We start from the raw sequence: 20,627 nt of genomic DNA on the forward strand, positions 1-20,627 counted from the left end.
CAGCGTCTATTCCATTTATATTGTTTGCGCTTGTTCTAATATGTAGAGCTTTAGTTGTCAATATTTCTCCGAATAAATCAAAAACTTTCCGAAATATTTTTATCCGATTAAGGTCAATTGTATGTTCAGATTCTATTGAATGGAGTAGTATTGCTGACTTGTCTGGTTTTTTGAGGTCTTCTAAGAGTTTTTTTTTAATGAGCTCTAAGCAGGGTTAGTGTTCCTTCAGACTCACATACTTCTACCCACATGTTTGCACTACAACCAATCCATATGATCTCAAATACACTAATCTATTGTTCTTCTCTTGGCACTGTGTCATTGACTTCCATGTTAGGGATAAATGCATTGACCATTAGCATTTTGGAATATCATTATGAAACCGGCAATTTTCTTTTATTCTTAAAATTAAACAAGTCGATTCATCTCATTCCGAAGTTTACTTTGGTCCATTTTGGCGAAGACTGGCGAGGTGGTTATGGATGTAGTCACGAAAAAAGGGAAATATGTTCCAGGTAATCAATATCTATATCTATTTAAACAAAGTGTAAGGAGCTTATTGGAGTTAATGATCAGTAAAACTTTTTCTTTACAACTGTGGTTCAACTTAATTTAGATATTAGTCTTCTGAATGTACTTGATTTTGATGAAACGTAATGAATCGACTATGAAAATTTATTTCTCTATTAAACTTTGTCTCTGGATATGTTACTAATGACAACAAGAATTTCTATTACCTTCACCTATAGTAAAACGTCTATCCTACTATCTCAGTTTTTTACAGTTCCTTAAACTTTCAACACAGGCTTGGAATAGCTACGGACAATTCACCGAAAATAGATGTTGCAATAAAATTATTTATTAATGGTCGAATCATCAAACTGGTCATTTCATCTACGCATTTGTTTAAGATCATTTATCATCAAGCATCAAAGCATGAAGAAAAATTTGCCATTAATCAATCATACGGTGAATGAAAGACGGAAAAAAGTTCCTCTATAGAGTAACTGATAAAATAGTTGAATGTTTCCTCGTTACTTTTCTCAGGATTAAGATTTCTCTCTAGTGACACGAATGGAAGACATAAATTACTTTCATTTTATATTGCATAGACGTTTCTTTCTGTATATACTAATCTATAAATCACAGTTAGTTAACCTATATTTGTAAGTAGATGGTACAGACAATTTGAGTCCTTCTAACTGTCGATCGAACATTTGATTCATATTTGCATTTGTAAATAACTAACTAGTAGATGTGAATACTAAAAAAACACGGATATGTACCCTAAATAATGAAAAATTAAACATACGTAAAATTCCAACGGTTTTAATGCCTAACATGGATTGATTGAAGTTAGATAATAACACTATTTGATACCATCGCAGTGGTTTAGAAGTTAAGCATTCACTCGTGAAATCAAGGGTTCTGGGTTCGAATCTCGCATGTAGGGTCGTGGACGCGCACTGCTGAGGCATCCCATATAAGGACGAGACAGCAGTCTAGGTTTTTAATGGTGGTCTAGCTTAGGTTGACTTGTGAACTCAGCTGTTAAAATAAGTAAAATTCCTTATTCATGCACCTTTGGGTTTAGGCTTATTACTTTTATCATGAAGCATGAAGCTTAAAAACATGAAAAGATCATTGTGAGCTTTAGAAGTAATTAATCCATCCGTAAATAATGATAAACACGTGAAAATATGAAAGTCGAATGCTAATATGTTATCCTATACTCTTAACTATCTTTGTTAAAGTATGCCGTGTGGGAATATGGAAATCTCACGTCCTTTCGCTGCAAAAATTACAAACAAGTACAATAAGATACATCATGGTGGTTGGCAATATGCATTAAACAGAATGAACATTAATAAAATGTCGATTCCCGAGCTGCTTAATTCTAACTGTCGATCACTAATTAACAAGGTTGACTATCTCTAATTCCTATTAAGTCAAAACATGTATCGTAATCGTGATTTCATCACAAATCAAGAATCTTGGTTAACTGATTTACAGGACGATTGCTTAGTATCACTACGTGATTTCAATATCTTTCGTCAGGATCGATCAAGTAATAGAAAGAAGTGTGGCGGCTGTGTAACTACGTTTGTTAACGTTAACTGGTGTCGACCTACTTTTGCTGGTTTGAAGTTTTCAAATGACTTTATTGACTGTCTAACTTTAAGGTGACGTCCAAAATACCTGAATAAATACAAATATGTTTATGTTACCAACATCTACATGACTTCAGACTGCACATCATCTGAATTATCTATTTTCTCTGACGAATTTACTGAATTCGCTATTACTACCTTCAGTAGTTCACTCTCAATTGTATGTGGTGATTTCGATTTATGTGACTCTAGCTTCATCTCTTCACTAGGCCACCAAAATGTACTAGATTTTCCTACTCGTTTGAATGCTCATCTAGACTTCTTTTTCATTAATGATGTGGGTAAATATGTGACTCGTAAACGGGCTCCATTGTCTAGTCCGGAACACTGTACAATTCGTGTTCTACCTAAAGTATATGGAAAATATGGAAAGAGTACACCCTTGCACCAGACCGAAAAGTCATATATAGTAATTACTCAGAAGGAAATATACAAAATCTGAAAAACATGTTGCGTACGACTAACCGGGAATTATTTACAGATGACTCACTGGAAAACACCACTGATGTGACTTAAATAAGTCTTTTGTACTTCGGTCATCTGATGTCATGCTCTCTATATCCACAGGTTTGAGGAATAGCTGCGTTACCACTTTCGCTGAAACTTATGTCCGAAAATGTCTCCAGTAACTTAATTCATCTCGATGTTTAGGACCTGATGGGATCCCAAACCTTCTTTTTAAAATATGTGCTAACGTTCTATATTATCTATTCACGAATATCTTTAACAGATCCTTCTCAACTAATTTCATATCGAAAATGTAGAGAAAGATAAAGATAATCCCTATACCTAAGAAAGTATATGGTGATAAGAATGTGAGATTTCGATGCATAGCAATAACTTCACCTTTCCTCAAGCTAGTGGAAAAATTATTGATACTCCCACTTCAACCTGTAATGAAAGAGCACATTGATCCGTATCAGTTTGCTTACAAATACAAAAGAAGTACTTTATATGCGATTGCTCTTCTGCATCACAATATAGTGCTCAGCTTAGAAAAGCATAATAATTATGTTCGATGCGCTTTTTTGGACTTTACTTCTGCTTTGATTCTATCCCAGAACAACTTTTACTTAACAAGTTAATCAGTGTCAGCTCTGACAGCTGGATAACCAATTGGTTATATTCATACCTCTCTGGAAGAGAACAGTACACTGTGTCAAGCTGTTAACTTTAGCCTGAGATATGGACAGCACTTATACACGATTTTAGGATCCCATAAATCTTGTGGCATTGGAGACACAGTGTCGAAAGTCAATTACCTTGGTGTTACTGTAGTGAACAAAACACTGGTTGGGGACAATCGAATGTATTTAAGCAAAAATTACAGACTATCTCAGTAAATTCTGATTACCAAACAATGAACAGTCAATTTGCAAATTAACAACCAATTGTTTCAATCTTCACTGTTTCTTCTCTTATTCCATTGCTCATGCATTTTCCAGACGATTGCGCTTCATTTCCGTTCTTTTCTCATCGGTCTTCTGCCAAAATACATTCTATGTCTGACCCACACCATATACTACTTATATGGATATAAGTAGACCACACCACATTACCTTTTCCTCTGATCTCTATTGGTTTTCTCACGTTTTATTGTTATCGAAAAACGTTTACCGTTTCAATTACTACATATTGAGGCTGCATGCTTTTGGTATTATTCGGCATTTAGCCTTATAATTAGTCATATCCTGCATATTACCTACTATTCTTTACTGTTCCCCATTATTCTTTCCCGGGGTTTTCAGAAAAAATTTTGCTGTACTGCGAAGAGTGCTGATGGCAGTTAGGATGATGTATGGTGAATCTTTTGAGGTCATTATAAATATGCTTGTGGATAGACATCTTAAGTCTTGCAAACTCTTGGCAGGTGTTATCTTATCGGATACTAACCATCCACTTCATTCATATCTTTCTCCTTGTATATCTTCCGGTAGAACGAGACGTCAATCCATTAAATTCCATGCACGCAAGCAAATCTATAAAAGTTCTGTAATACTTTACCTAGCAAATATACTCTGTGACGAACAGGTTGATAAAGTTAACCTAGTCAATGACCTGTACTCTTAAGCATGTCTCAAATTTGATAATTTGTGCAGACTCAGATTTTTTTTAAAACTTTTTTCTTTTTTTGCTGTCTTTTTCGGTAAACAAAAAAACTTGTTGAAGTACCTCGTGCTGAGAATTCTATGTTGTACCAAAATATAATATTGAATAAGGCTATTGGTAACACTAATAATACTAATACTAATAATAATAATAGAAGACAATATTTTTATCCTTAGCTTAGTTGCTTTAACATTTGATTATCTAAACTAAAAGGAATTTATAATCAGTTTTGTCAAATTGTCCTACTGAAAATTAATAATTTTCTTGTAAACTAAGTTCACTAACATTGGAAGCAAAGATGGATAGTGGGTAGCAGTGGAATCCAAGACGTGCATTTCGTCCCATTTGGGACTTAAAACGCCATCGCGTTATCCACTCAGCGAAAAGTACTGGGTTCGAGTCCCAGAGTGAACATCAACTCTGAGATGCAGGTACATCCAACTGACGAGTCTCAAATAGGACGAAACGCGCATCCTGGATTCCACTGCTAGCCATTATCCATCTTCGCTTATAATGCTTGTGAATTAAGGCTATATCGAGGCAATACGCACAGTATGCATATATGACAATTAGAGACTGACCAGTTGCAGTCCTAAACCACAATGCGAAGATTCAAACAAACAATACTAAGTGAATGTAAGCTCACTAATATAATAGAGTACATTTCAGTTGACAACTATGAATTGAATATCATTTACCAAATACTATGCAAACATTTATGATTAGAACTCATAGAACCCACATAACATGTTCCTTACTCATAAACTATTGATTTTGTATAATGAACAATGACCACATTAAAAAGAATAACTAGCGAATGAATCATAATAGTATATATAAGTTTTTTTTTAAATCATGGTTTTCCAAATCACATTTGATTATTTTAATAATTAAGGTTGAAATCATGAGTCAATTGAATCTAGACCACCATGGAAGATAAACAGTTACTAAAATTAACGAGAGTATGAATGGTTGGTTGGGAAGCCATATTCTTCAAGACAATTATTCTGCTGTCATTTTTCTTATTTTATCTGATCATTACGATTTATTGTTCATAATAATAATGCGTAGCTATTAAACAGTTGTTAGTTTTCTTAATTTACCTTACTTAATTACTTACTTACGCCTGTTACCCCTCGTCGAGGAGCATAGGCCGCTCACTAGCATTCTCCATCCAACTCTGTCCTGGGACTTCCTTTCCAGTTGTTATTCATCCTTTTCGTAACTCCGCCTGTAGTTCTTCCAGAGTTACTGCCGGTCCCAAGCCCGGGTAAAGGAGGAGGGTTAAGCATGGGGTTAGCGACCCCATCCCGTAGAAAAACTAACTCGATAAAAAACGCCAACCAGAAAAAATAATTCTTAATTTATAAGGTATCGTAAAACAAGAACGTAGATCGCTATTGTTTGCAGTAGACAGTTTGCGATATTGGTAGATAAGTTACTATCAACTTGATAAGCAGCGGTTTTACAATTTAACCACTTATAATCGATTTAAAGATTTCACTAAACGTTAAATGTGAAATCCAATTAATCACGACAAAATTTACAGAATATCATACCGATATGTAATAATATTATTTCGAATGAACACTAACGGTACTGGGTTCGAGTACCAGAGTGAACATCAACTTTGGGATGCAGGTACATCCAACTGACGAGTCCCAAATAGGACGAAACGTGCGTCTTGAATTCCACTGCTAGCCACTATTCATCTCTGCTAAACACTGAAGATAGTTAATTAATTAATCTAACCAAGTAATTCTAAATGGTAAACATTAGTTAATAAACCTGAATGTCACGTAGTTGTAAGTACACACGTAAGAATTTTTATACGAGGACAGGACAAATGTTTAATGTTGCCTAATTCTTAATAGTGTCTCAAATAAGACCAATCTATGACAAATGCAGCCTACATATTTTTGATTTCATTTGGATGACAAAAATTTATTGCTATTTTAATCAGAATAGAAAAATAGAATTTTGGAGCTTCGAACAGTAACTAAATATTTTCTATTAGGATTGAAACTCAATTACTTACTCAATGTGAACATGAAGTTCTAAGCATAAAACACTGCTTACCTTGAAAAAAAAACATATGCTATTAAAATTGGCAGTTACTAAATAGCCTGAAAATAACATCCAAGAATATCGCGCTTAGATTATATCCAATCAAATGTCCATACAAAACCAATGGATACTGTTCTTTTAAAACCTTGAAAATAGGAAATGCCTTTTTTAGGTAGAACGACGTGAAGAGATGTATGACACAGTCTACAGAGAATATCATTTCACAATTGATTGATCACTGGATAGTGATCAATGTCATACGTGTCAAGTCCTTCTTAGTGCAGATCGAATCCTATCGATCAAGTTGTAGCCACTAGTCTAAGTGGCTCGACACCGCGTTCACTATGTTGAGATAAGATGGTCGTTGGAGGTGGTCAACAGGAAACCCTGGACCCATCATTTCAATTATGGTAGCTTGATATAATTTCCTTTTCTCTGATTGAACTAGAAATATCAGATACCTTCGTAGACTTATTGAATGTGTATATTACTCTAAGTAAATAAAGACGGTCTGTTTGAACATCTGGGCTACCTATTCCTCTTATCTAGATATTTCAACAAGTTATTTAATTTTTTTTGTTTTAATACATTATTATGGCTATTAATCGCATAACCTGTTCGCGTGCGTTTCTGAATAGTGTACAAATTTTCGTTGTACAAGTAACAAAGCCGCAATTAGAGATATCGTGATTACTGGCAATATGCAGCGAGAATAATGTACATTATTTGAATGTCGATTGACTGGACTGCTGACTTTAACTGGTGATCACTCAATATTTGTCGTCAGGATTGATCAAGAAGTAAGAAACGGAAACTTGTTGGAATACATTATACTGAGAATTCTATATTGTACCAAAAATGTAATACTGAATAAAGCTAATAATAATAAGTAAAATGATGGATTTTCAGGGTCACTAAGTTCGTAGTATGCTGTTCGGTTATTCAAATCACAAATTAACTTGAAATGACACACAGTCAATTGAATGAGAATAATTCACATCAAACGCTGGACATTAGTTTCATGCTAATCGGTACTCATCAGTAAGATGCACCTCCAACCACTGACAAACGATGATCCCTATGGGATTCGAAACTGTCACCCAGTTCTATAGTCTGAACGATGGCGTCTAATCTATTAGGACTGTGCCTGATATCCTCTAGGACTGAGATATTTTTATTGACTGATCACTGAATGGCGACTGATGTTATGTTTGCCTAGTCGCTTGGATTCTATCAATGATATTCTAGATAAGTAATAAATCTTACAGACATGTCTTAATTCATTAGTTAGTAATGAAAAACCTATTCTTATCCTTGATTTTGGCTCTTTCAAATGCTTAGGTTAATTATTTGGAGTTGTGAGCAGTGGCTATTCGGTCTATCGATTGACAGGCATTTTACTTACTTCAATAAAATCATTCTCATTAAGAGCCACCTTGTAATGAGGTCACTGGTTGAAGTTACTCGAAATAGCGTACATAATGTTTCAATATGACGTTGATTACTATTCAATGATCGATCACAGAAAATATCTTCGCGATGACAACGATGGCTCGCATAAATTGTAATTTTTATCAATGAAAACGTATCATTTCCAATCACGTCGAACAGATCACACCTCATGACCAGTAGCTTTAAATGTTGGTATTTATCTAAAAGAAGTAGTTGCAGATCGAAAAGTTTCTTGTACTTACACTTAATCGACCATTCAACAGGGAATTTGATTTGTTTTTTATCGTAAAAGTCTAACCATGCTTTTTTCTCAGAAACTATCATAAGAAACAATTATACAGTATTGAGAGACAGGTTGACTATGAATTACTGTTATAGACAAGCATTGAATCCAAGCTGTTGAGAAAAAGGTCAACAACAGTTCGTCGAAATTAAAGTCAATAGAACAAGTTGTTAGTCGCATATGGAGAAATTCTAATAAATCACTTCCATCTGAAGTTTTCGTTGACGATGTAGTCTTAAAAGACTATATGCTTCGTGATAAAAGCACCGTGTTTAGAAAATGCAACTTCACATGATATATTTTATGTATCGTCATATCGTCCACATAGCAAAGTATTTATTGTCGTGTTAGCGGGAAATAAACCGGATTAAGATATGTTATGTGCATGATCGTGACGGCGCACGCTGATTGGCTAATTCTAAACCAATTAGCTCTGGCAACTTATTGGAGAAACATCTAGAAGCTTCTTATGCATATACTATAAATATATGAACGTTTTTCTAACCATTGATTGCTGTTCACCTACCCTTGTTGTTTTGAATACAATTTCATTCCTGTTCAACGTGTTCTGATTTTGGGGGTCTTGTCGAGTGTCATCGTATAAGAATACTAAGCAATAGGAGTAGCTGGGTCGTTTATTAACAAAACAACTATAACATATCGAAAGACCATTCTGTCTATAAAACATAAAACTTTCCTAACATATATAAGCGCATCAAACTGTACACTGCTATGGTTGAAATAGTAATTAATTATGCCAACCGCGAAATGAACAAAATGAACCAGATAACATTTCATCTCATTTATTTTGATCAAAAAAGAAAAAGAAAAAAAACAAGCAAATAATAAAGCAGTGAAATACAATAATAATGAAGGTGTATTGAGTGTCCTTTTACATCTCTCCCTGTTCAACTCTCTTATGTAATATATATGCATCGATAATAAAAGAAGCAAGATGAAAATCAAACAGAGAATTACGTATATATATTGGTTAAGACATCATAAATGAAAAGAAATGGGAAATTACTAAAGCAAACAAAACCCAGATATATATGCATATATAAAGAAAATCTTACAGGTCGAAGTGACAAAAAAAAAGAGAGGAAACTGACAATTAGACATTAATTATATATTCATCAGTAAGATAATAACAGATCGGATTATTGCAATTATTCATTCATCAAACTAAACTATATGCACAATAGTACAAGTACTCTGGAAATGTTACATTTGTGTTAGTTAGTTAGTATGAATGTTCAATGAATTGATATGATCATGATGAAGAACAATGTGATAATCGAGTAACCACACACACACACACACACACACACATACACATACACACAATTATTTACACATACATACGTATACCGATTGAAAGATTTTTTTTTTAAAAAAAAGAGTGAATTCGCAAAAGTAAACTTATAAGAAAACAGTTTGGGTTAACGCAGTAATTTATGGATAAAGACCAACTAAAAAGTAATAAATAGTACAAGAGACAATAACAATAAACATTCAAAACATTAAGAGGACAGGCTAAAAAGACAATATTTAAACAAGAAACTAAAGAGTAGTTGAATATGCTGAAAACTGAGAAGATAACAAACCCACTAAACAAAAAAACATAAACAATGGCAAAAACGTAGTTAATACAAGTATGTATATACATATAACAAATAGTACTATCAATTAAAGCATAAAGAATAGATTGTCGAAGAATATAAGAGACCAACTGAATAGACAAACTCAAGTATGAATTAAACTGATTATCATTATTATTATTATACAATGAAGCATTGTAGACTGACAAAATAATGATCAAATGCTTAATTCATTATTAATACATTATATAATAAATACCATCAATTACAATGTAATCATTCAATTCCTTTTAAACATTAAATAGATTGTTAATGTATATTTATCATATTACAATTCCAATGTATGATTCATTCTTAACAGTTGCTTAGTAACAAAAGTCAACAGTTGAAAGATGGATATTTCAAAAAGACCGATCTTGAATGTATAACCATAACACATCATTTGTGTATTGAATCCTTTTTTTTTAATTATATAATGGTATACCTTCAATCATTATTGTTGCTTTCTTGTATTGTAAATATTGAAATACTACTTCTTCAAAAGATAAGGAATATAGAAATAAGTCTAAGTTAGCCGATTAGCCAGTACAAATTGATGCGTTTTCTCAGCTAGATCAATTAGAACTGCATAAATATGCGGTGATAATGATATAGGATAAATGTCGGTAATTTTATTTTCATGATTATGTGTTTTGATCGGTGTAGAATTATTATTCATTATTGTAGAATTGGGCATATCATTATTATTATTACTACTACTATTAGTGGTAGTAGTAGTAGTAGTAGTAGTATCATTTAACTGATTGATAGTATTGCTTGTTCGACAAATTGTAGTTGATTGATGTTTTGGATGATATGCTTCTAATAAATAATAGGCTAATTGAGCTAATTCACGACTAAGTGATTTACAACTAGCTTTACGTGCATCTGTTTCATATAACTGTTCTAATTGTTTGATTTCATTTGCTGACAATGGAGACTGTAAAATGAAAAAAAACAAATTTATTAAGTGTACGAAATGAAGTTAGTTTAGGTAGGCGTTTATAAAGATTGTATGAGCCTTCTGAGTAGTTAACATCCGTTATAACAAAGAGCGGTTTAGACCCAAGACATTATTGTATCATCAAAGTGAGCGCTTAAATGTTAAAACGCTAGTTTATACTTCTAAACTAAACCAACTCTCAATATAGAGCAACCATCTTCCAATATCATTGATGAGTAACTATCTCTCTTACTTTACATGGTTGAATTCCGCTGGTTACAGTTTCTTGCTAGGATATAGGGAATCATTTCTTGAAATTATTTAACTAATGATCAAGTGATTTTCATCAGAGTAGGTTGCGGAGGTACATTGGTAAAAACTTGTACACTCGGAAGAAACAATATTCAAGTGTTTCTTTTGTTCAATAGTTGTTTAACTAAGGTTAGTTTGTAATGTAAACTTTAGCAATGAAGTTCCTTTACTTAGAAAGCTAATAATCATATCATAATATATGGTAGGTGGATGATAAAGATAACTTTTGTGCATAGTCCGTAATAATAATTATAATAATATGTCCTCTCTATTCACAAGTACTTTATATAAGCCAAATACTAAGGCAAAAAAATGTAAAATAATCAATAGTTGAACTAGTAGAACATCTTGTCAATGCTGGTCATAAGATAGAACATACTGACTCTAAAGTATATGTATACACATATAATTTAAGACGAAAGACTTTACTGAAAAAACGAGATTTTTGCAATTACTTTCACGAATGGGTTATGACGCATTGTGTTTAAAAATAAAAGGTAAGGTAATCAGAAACACAACCTTATCTGTAATGTTTACAAAAATGCATTTGCGAATTGCCAATCAAAACTTAGCTACATCTGGAAAGTTTCCTGGATATGAAGTACTGCCGAAAAATATAATTTCTTCAAAATACATAACTTCTTGGTCATCAAAAAGTGAATTTCCATATGATTAATAAACTCTTTTTTGAAATGTAGTTCAGGAATGTTCCAGTAAGTTATATTTAGTGTTATAATCGATGAAAACTGTCATTTATTTTGAATAGACTACTTATTTTCTAAACTTCTAGGTCGAGTATTTGAGAGAATATTACACATTCTTTTTATTATTTTACCTTTTCAGTTCAATAAAACGTAGGCATTGATTTCACTTACGTACGTAGATAAATTCACACAAACTTACATACTTTACTTACGCCTGTTACCCCTCGTGGAGGAGCATAGGCCGCTCAAAATTCACACAAACTGCATACTTAAATTTAACAGTGCTGAATCGAATGTCACAAAAATCTGTTATTGAAGTATATGATATAATATAGGATATTTGCCTTTAAAATAAGTCGTGAATAACATGATTTAAATGGTAGTTAAAACGACTACGTGAAAAACGATGTGTTCTGAGACGGAACAGCAAATTCTGAGAATCAAATAAGTATTAGATAATTTTAAAACTAAAAATCGAAGAGAAGACAAAATGTGGATGTATCATTCCTAGATTATGATTGAATTTGAGTCGTATTACACGTCTCTAAACAATGGTCAGAATTACTACGCTGACCTTCATCAGTTGGTCTGAACAAACCTGTATGACTCTGTACGACAGTCAGTGACTTCACGAGCTGGAAAGACATCATGGTTTGGCTGCTTTCAGTTTTCGTCCAACCACATGAGTCGATGAAGACTCGTCACAATATCAGCTGATGTGCCATGTTTACCTAGTGCTCTATGTGCAAACTTACTATTGATCGCTAGAAGAACCCTTCCAAGGTGTAGGCAACCGGAATATGATAACCTCCGTCATACCTATAACAGCACTCAAGACCATTGTATTCATAATAACTACCTGACCGTTGCAACTACCTTGACGTTGTGGTCGGGCTTGCCTATCATTAAGAACCAGTCGAACTATACCGGCTGGAATAATCGTTCCTAAAGGTTCTACCATGCCAGATAGGTCGCTTAAATGACGATAAGACTAAAAGCAGCAGACCCAAGGTTCTAAAAAGAAGTCGTACTGCTGACCGTTCAGCGGTGTGACAGCAGTAAGGTTTTTACTTCAGACAACCAGTGATGCTGCTTTATCAAAAATGAAGAGTGCGGTTAGAATAGGTCGACCCTAAAAATGCACACCTCGCCTTATTCAACGGATATCCGTCTCCGGCGCTAAGGTCCTAGCATGTACGGAGCTAGCACGAAAACTATTCACAAAAAGGTCGTGTGTGACCGGCCTCAAGCAGTTGTCTCTTGGGCACTATGGTCACGTTCTCAGGTCACTGAGACCACCTCTAACCCGATTTCCTTTTCAGATACCTTTAGAAGAACTCTTACACGGTATGGACAATCCGGAAGTGATAACTATTCTCATACCTCTAACAGCACTCATAATAACTAAATATATCGAAATTTCAATCGAAGAACTGTTAGAAACAAAATTGAATCTTGGTTGTTATCTCAGTTAGACAGTAATACACACACATATGCATTGTCTCATGTCGGAATGCTACATTAGTACAGTGAGATAAAAGATATTTCGATACAAATTCCAGAGTAGTGAAATTAAACATGTCAACAGTAGTAATAGGAAAGATTAGGTAAAGAAAAGGAAAAAAATTGAACAAGATTCCGGGAGTTAGATTCTGAAGGAAAACAAAGAGTGAGTGTTCAATTTTGTAACAACAATAAATTACTGTAAAAAGACTGTTGAATTTTCATCACGAACTAATCTTCATGAAGATCGTGAATGATCACTGATGAGGAGTTCCATATCAGGACAAAACAGTCAACTCATTTTTCTATGATTTCCAATGATTGTTTAACTAAAATCACTTCATCATATGAATTATGAACATTAATTTACATTAAATGTATAAATTCAACAAAGCAAATAACAACTAATTTAGGCTATATCGAGGCGATACGCACAGTATGCACATATGCCAATTAGAGACTGACCAGTTGCAGTCCTAAAAACATCAATGAGAAGGTCCAAACAAACAATACTAAGTGAATAACTAATTGTGTTTTCAATTACTTTCTAAATTCTATGCTTAAAATACAAAATGTAATCTAATCAAATTAAAATAGATTTTCCAAAATAGAAAAATCACTTACTGTAATAGGTATACGAAATTCATTTAACAATCTTGTTCGTAAACTCATAAATTGTTCCAATGACAAAAAACCATCAGCTTGTGTTTTCGGTGTTTCATTTAAACCGACAAGAGCTAATAATGTTTTAGCTATTATAGCAAATGCCTATAGATAATTAATACAATAATCATTACTTAAAAATATTATATTAAGTAGTAATGAAGAAAGCAAATTATACTATAATTTTTATTAAGATTAGGTTATGAATGAACGAAACTATTCACAGATGAATTATACTAACAAATTATTTTGTTAAGTGATTAATGGGATATATGTCAAGTCCTGTTTACTACTTAACGAATTCCATAGACCGAATCGCGACATGACCACTAGTCTACGAGAATCAATATCAGGTGAGCTATCGCTGAAATATAAGGTGGAGGTTGGAGACGGTCGACAGAAAACCCCCGCTTGATCTAGGTTTCGTGCTATTTGCCACTCATGAAAAAGGTGTGTCTGTAATTTTGAGGATGATGTCCCCTAGTGGATCAAATCCCATGCCACTCAGCTTCAGGGTCAGGCACATTATCGCTGAGCTATTCAGACCGCAACTAACCTCTTACATGACTGAGATGTATTTACCATTGATTAATCTCTGAGTAGTGACTAATGTTGTGCATCTCAAGTCCTTCATAGTACTGACTAAATTCGATCGATCATGTTATGAATAAATCTAGCTGACAAGTGCCGAATAGCATGAAACCTAGTTTCAGAATTCCTTATTGACTACCTTCAACCCCCATTATACAACTTTGTTTAAATGTTTCCTATTATAAATAACCAAAAATCTAACCTCCATATATATTTAAATTGATACATAAATATTGGTTATGTGATGTACAATTATAAAGTAACGAAACCAATCAGAGCTCGAAAAATTGACCATATTATGTCAAAATGTCAAAATAAATTGTTCAGGAAGTTATACTTGGAGGTCCTGGACTCCATTCTGGACAGAATAGATTACTTGGAAATATCAAACTTAACCGAAGTAACTGTTCATTGATCTCTGGGTTTTCAGTGATTTTGGCCGACCGGTTGATGTCATGAAACAAACTTTCAAGTTTGCTTGCATACAAACCAGGTATGTTTGAAATATATGACTCATACAGTGGAAGCTGATATTGGTGTTCTGGACTCAACAGACAGGGCTAGGCAGGAAAAGGACCAATAAGGACGCTAAGCTGCTCATACCGGTCAATACGTCACTATTGTGACGCAGTGTTGAGATAGTATAAGTCGTATTCTGATTGGCGATTTTATCACGTGATAATTAACCCGGACAAAATTCACAATAAAAACTATGAAGCATTGGACAGTATTTTTGTTCTTGTTAAAGAAAACTTGTTGATAGAATTGAGATCGCACAATCGGTACGATATTTTACAAAGAAGTAGACGGAATATGATATTCTGTGCCTCCAACATCAGTATGTGCCTGTAATAGTGAGGTCCTTATTTAGTGTCATCAGTCAGTTACTGACCGACAGCAAAAACGATTTGTAGAAAGCAGAGAGTAGTTCTCGGTAAATCCATTTTCGCACGAGAATTTTAAACAGTGTTGTTTACAAAATCAAGGAAACGAAAAGCGATCTGCGGTGCTGAAACCGGGTCAGTGTGTACGGAGGATTCACCTAGAAGAGTTGGAAAACCGCAATTCTAAACCAATGGTCCACATAAGCGCCCGGATCTCGAGGGAACAAATGAGGTATGAACTTATTCTTGGTGACTGATTACTGTAAGATCTCATCTTTTAACATTGCTCCATAGCCTTTTGAATTAGAACTGTAGATCAAAGGCTCGGGGGGGGGCTGTTCTTTAAGAAAACCATTTCCTTCGGTCTGGGCACCTGGACAGAATACCAACCCACACACGAATTTAACGATTTATGTGGCGCATATATATTTTATTGCCCCTTTGTACTAATCCTTGTGTTTAAGTAAAGCAATAAATAATGTGCACAAGTGTTGTCCGTAGCTTCATTCTCAACAGCTGACGGTAAAAGAGCTTTTAAATGATCTTTTCAAAACAAAGAAAGTGACCAGGTCAGACAAGAAAATCTGTTATAGAAATGAATATATTTGCTAACGTTGAGTCCGCTAAGCTAAGTTGTATAGTTTCCATGAGTAAATTTAGCAAGTAGGAAAATGGGGTGATAAAAACTCAACTAAAGAACAAACAGAAATTAAAATTTACAAATGAATGGTTGTTAAACAAATCAACTAAGAAACCTAAACAAAAGTATATTTCCATTCAAAATCCCACAATGTTATAAAAACCGAAATAGACAACATAGGACTATCATTATCTCAGTCAAAGTCCGATAAAGGAGAACATCTTCGACAGAATAATACTGTACACTTACTTCAGATGCATGTGATGGAATAGTCGGTGAACTTGCGCCAGAATTTAATTGAGGAAAAGAAGACCATGAGTGATAAGAAGAATTATTTAGTGAATTTGTATATGATGGATGGAAAAAATCATTAGGAAAACCGGATAAAATACCATGAATAGAACCATTGATCGATTCTGAACAAACTGTTTTACCCAGAGATGAAAGCGAATATAACACTGGACAAAGACCACGTAGAAAAACTAGATTACATACAACGACATTACTATGATTAGGTGAATATAAAGCCTGTAAAATGAATTTAAGAAAAAAAAGGAAAACAAGTAATTTTCAGTGTGAAGGAGCGGAGATTGTTTAATTTCATTGAAATCATAAACCGGTCTAAGTTAGATCACCAGTGAAAAACAAGAAGTACCCAGAAACGGCCGTCCAGTGCTTTCAGGTTCCAAATAGTGGTCTAACTTACATCAGTTCATGATTTCGATGAAAGACAAGGTAATTAATGATGATAAAAATCATACAGCTAATGAAGTCTTGTACATTAAATGAAGTGTATAATTATCTCAAAGATGTACACAAAAAAGGATGAAAATATCTAGGAATAGGACATTGACTTTTTGAAGTCGAATGATCATTTTCATATGTCCGCAAACAACATATAATATTAATAAACTACATTATACGATTGTCTACGGTAATAAAATAAGAAAGATCTTAGGTAATATGGCTTATAATATGTTGTAGTACAGCAAAGGTACTTATTGTTTATCACTGCCTTCTGCCAAAAGTATCCTGAGTCACGATATTTTTCTTTTACATCATTCCTACTTCTCGGACCACATTCTATATACTTAGTTTTCTAATTGACTACTCGTTTACAATGCTTACTGTCGATTTGTATCAAGCTGTGTTGATACGATGTATCACCTAATAGTGATAAACATTTATGTCAGATCCTATGTTGATCAAGACTGACTGTGTATCGAGATGCATAAGGATTTCTTCATTAGAGATGCTAACAATTCAATAATAAGAGTAATTTTCACAATCAATTTAATGAAAACCCCGGATAGTAGAAGATAAGTTATTCACATTTTATGAATATACTTACGAAACGTTTTACAATCAACTTCATAGTAAAATGGTTGCATAGTGAGTTCGTTATTCCATTCTTTTAAAATCATGTAACTTTCTAGTAGAAACTACTAAACAACCACAATTCCCTGAATGTTTCCAAATGGTAGTTTCGGGATATACCACAAATATAAATGCTGATCATTTGGGACTTCAGAAATTTACTTAAATGATTATGCATCAATCCAAAAAACAAAACATCAATAACCTTAAATTTTTTTGACGATTTAAACATGTTTAAGGAGAAACCCAGATAAAACAACCATTAACAGTAATTACTATAGTGTAACCACAGTGAATAAATCAATGGAAATATACCTGTAATTCTGAATAGATCCAACGTATCTGTAAGGGAAATGTGCGTACATAAGTAATCAAGTCATCCACAGCAATAGAGAGTAAATGATGATGCCATTCTTGTTCACGTGTATGATGATGTTGAAGAGAACCTGAGTGAAATATATAAATATGTATATATATTAAGATTGTTTTAGTAAATGTATACGCAAAAAAAGATGATGAAACCAAAGAATATTACCGAACGACCTTGAAATGCTAACCTGTTTCAATCAATCAGAAAGCAGTGAATATCAGTGAATTATTTCTAACACAAAATCAAAGATACTATTTGTCATTATTAAAGGTTAGGGTTAGTTTATGCATACCATAACTAATATTCTTAATCCTAATCCTAATCATACACCCAACTCCTAAATTTCGGCCGGATTCCAATCCTAAATTCATAACCTTAAATCTGATAAAATTTGAAGTGAAAAATTATTTCATCTCGTATTCACATCCCATAATTTTGATTAGATATTTACTTATGCTGTTACTTTATTTAGTATGGCTCCAGACATTTCCAGAAGCCCGAAGTCGTGTGTAGCTCTATAAAAACTCTCGTTTTTTTCTGTACATAAACTAAACTTGGAGTAAAGCATTCGTTTCGCGCCTTTTCCCATGTGTTCAAGTTACCATGATGATTATTATTGCTTTTTGTTTCGTGATTTCACCTGTGAAAATACTACAATCTCCACAAGACTGTTAAGATAATTATGATATGCTCATTAGTGACTAGCTTTAAGATGTAACTCCCAGAGTTCTTGTGAGAAGCCGTAATCAGTTCTGTTCCGGATGTGAGACAGTTATCCACCTCAGACGATAGATGAAAGGTTGCACAAGAAAACATTTACAGTAGTTTCTCGAATACTCAGAATAATAATCCAGCCCTAAATATGGTGACATGCCCCTCTTGTGAATTTTTCTTATACACACGACCCATTAATTCATTAATACGTTCAATCGAAATGTTCATGAATTCAACTGTAAAACTACAGGATTATTACATGTTCAGTGAGATTCATTTATGAGTCAATTGAATTTAGACCACCATGGAAAACCTGGAAGCACTGGACCGCCGTTTCGTTCTGTTGTGGGACACCTCAGCAGTGTGAACCTGCGATCTAGGTTTTCCATGACGGTCTAGATTCAATTGACTCATGATTTCAAGTACACAATTAATAAAATCTTCACAAAACCCCTTCTAATAATAATTATATGCTCACTAACGACTGGCTTCAAGAGATATTTCCTGGAGTTCTAATAAGAAGCAGTGACCAGTGGAATTCAACCGGGTCTGTTGTGAGATAGTAACTCACTGAAGACAATGGTGGATGTGTTGCTCAATTTCGTGGATCGATTGAAGTTAGACATTTACATTGTTGGATGCCGGCTCGGTGGTCTTGAGGTTAAGCGCTCGCGCGCGAGACTGATAGGTCCTGCGTTCGAATTTCGCAAGGTGGGATCAGGGGGTGCGCACTGCTGAGGAGTCCTACAATGGGACGAAACGGCCTTCCAGTGCTTCCAGGATTTTCATGGTAGTTTAGATTCGATTGAATCATGAATTCAACCATAAAATCACTAAACTCTCCACAAAACCACTTCCGACAATCCAGTAGTTCACTTTTACGAAATCTAATGGTTAGCCGATTAGTATGTAGACGTGCACATGTCACTAATTAATTATATTTACACATTTTCATGACGATCACAACACAATGTATATATACAGTCCGACTGTTAACTCATATTACTGGTCATTAGCATATGCACACAGACTTTTCAACTCACAAAAAAAGATACAAAGTAATGCAGTATGACCGTGATATTCCCCAGAACAGTAGAAGTAAGACGGTGAAACAGTGAGAAAGTAATTAAATCTTACAATTAAAAATCAAATCTTTGACTATTACTTAAAAGCTTTATGTATAGTGTCTAAGACAATATGACATATATTTATGGAAGCATGATTACAAAATCAACTTGAAAATTATGTAGCTTACTTTGATTAGGTGTAGATGAGATTTGATCGAATTTTACTGAACCAGCGGCACCAGTTGATAATGAATATGGACGTGTTGTAAGTGAATGATGTGAATTGATAGAATTGGTACAGTGATGAGAACTTTTATCAATAGAAGGACGTTGATTAAATGTTGATTTTATATTGTTAGTACTATTAATTTGACTTACATTAAGAGATGGGCTTGAAGATGTAGTCGAATGATTAGATTTTAATGATGGCGGACCTTCTAGAGCTTTTTCACATACACGTCGAAAACACTGACTACGCCAAGCTGAACAAACAGTAGTGCTATAGATATCTAGTATTTGTGCTCCCAAAGAACTGCCCCGAAAAGAAGCACCTATAAATAAAATTTACAAGTAAATAAAGAAATACTACTATTTAAATCAAATAACTGATGGTATTTTTTCATAAACACCGGATGATACATTCATCTCAGATCTTATGATCTGTTATTTGAAGTAGATAGGTTACATTATACTCATCACAGATGATAGCTAATTTTACTCAATATTATTATAGGTTTCTATTTCTAGAGATAACTCACCTAATGGGGAATTGAATAATTAAAGATGACGCTAGTAAAATGAAGTCATTTGAACATTATGAGTGACTTGAAAAACCATACAAATTTTCAATTATTCTGAAGTTTCGTTAAAACTGGTCTGCATAGAGTTGTAATATACCTTCATTAAGTGGAATAATTAACGCGTCTGCTAACTTCATTTGGGAGGATTAAATTGAAAAATATGTGTATGGTGTGAAATATCCTATTACGGTCATAACACTAAGTGAAGAGAAGTTATGTAACTAGGAATGTTGTGAGCTTATATAGATTATTTTCGTTAACACAAGTATTATAAATCTAGCCTGTAATTCTGAAGGAGATCAAAGTAAAAAGAATAAATATTTAAAGTTAGTTAAAT

The 20,627-nt window shown here is 33.8% G+C and overlaps 1 protein-coding gene across 1 annotated transcript in view; it reads right to left on the reverse strand.

Moving 5' to 3' along the window:
* Positions 1-10,248: 10,248 nt before the first annotated feature.
* Positions 10,249-20,627, reverse strand: part of Smp_072660 (ras gtpase activating protein, putative) — a gene marked incomplete at both ends in the record, with an annotated part of 46,823 nt that continues 36,444 nt past the window's right edge. The window contains 6 exons of the mRNA XM_018790603.1: positions 10,249-10,441; positions 10,484-10,662; positions 13,809-13,952; positions 16,212-16,490; positions 17,655-17,785; positions 19,679-20,041. Coding sequence (XP_018646118.1) covers positions 10,249-10,441; positions 10,484-10,662; positions 13,809-13,952; positions 16,212-16,490; positions 17,655-17,785; positions 19,679-20,041 — 1,289 coding nt within the window. The remainder of the gene's footprint in view (positions 10,442-10,483; positions 10,663-13,808; positions 13,953-16,211; positions 16,491-17,654; positions 17,786-19,678; positions 20,042-20,627) is intronic.

Source organism: Schistosoma mansoni, assembly GCF_000237925.1.
Source record: "Schistosoma mansoni, WGS project CABG00000000 data, supercontig 0049, strain Puerto Rico, whole genome shotgun sequence".
Classification (NCBI taxonomy): Eukaryota; Metazoa; Platyhelminthes; class Trematoda; order Strigeidida; family Schistosomatidae; genus Schistosoma; species Schistosoma mansoni.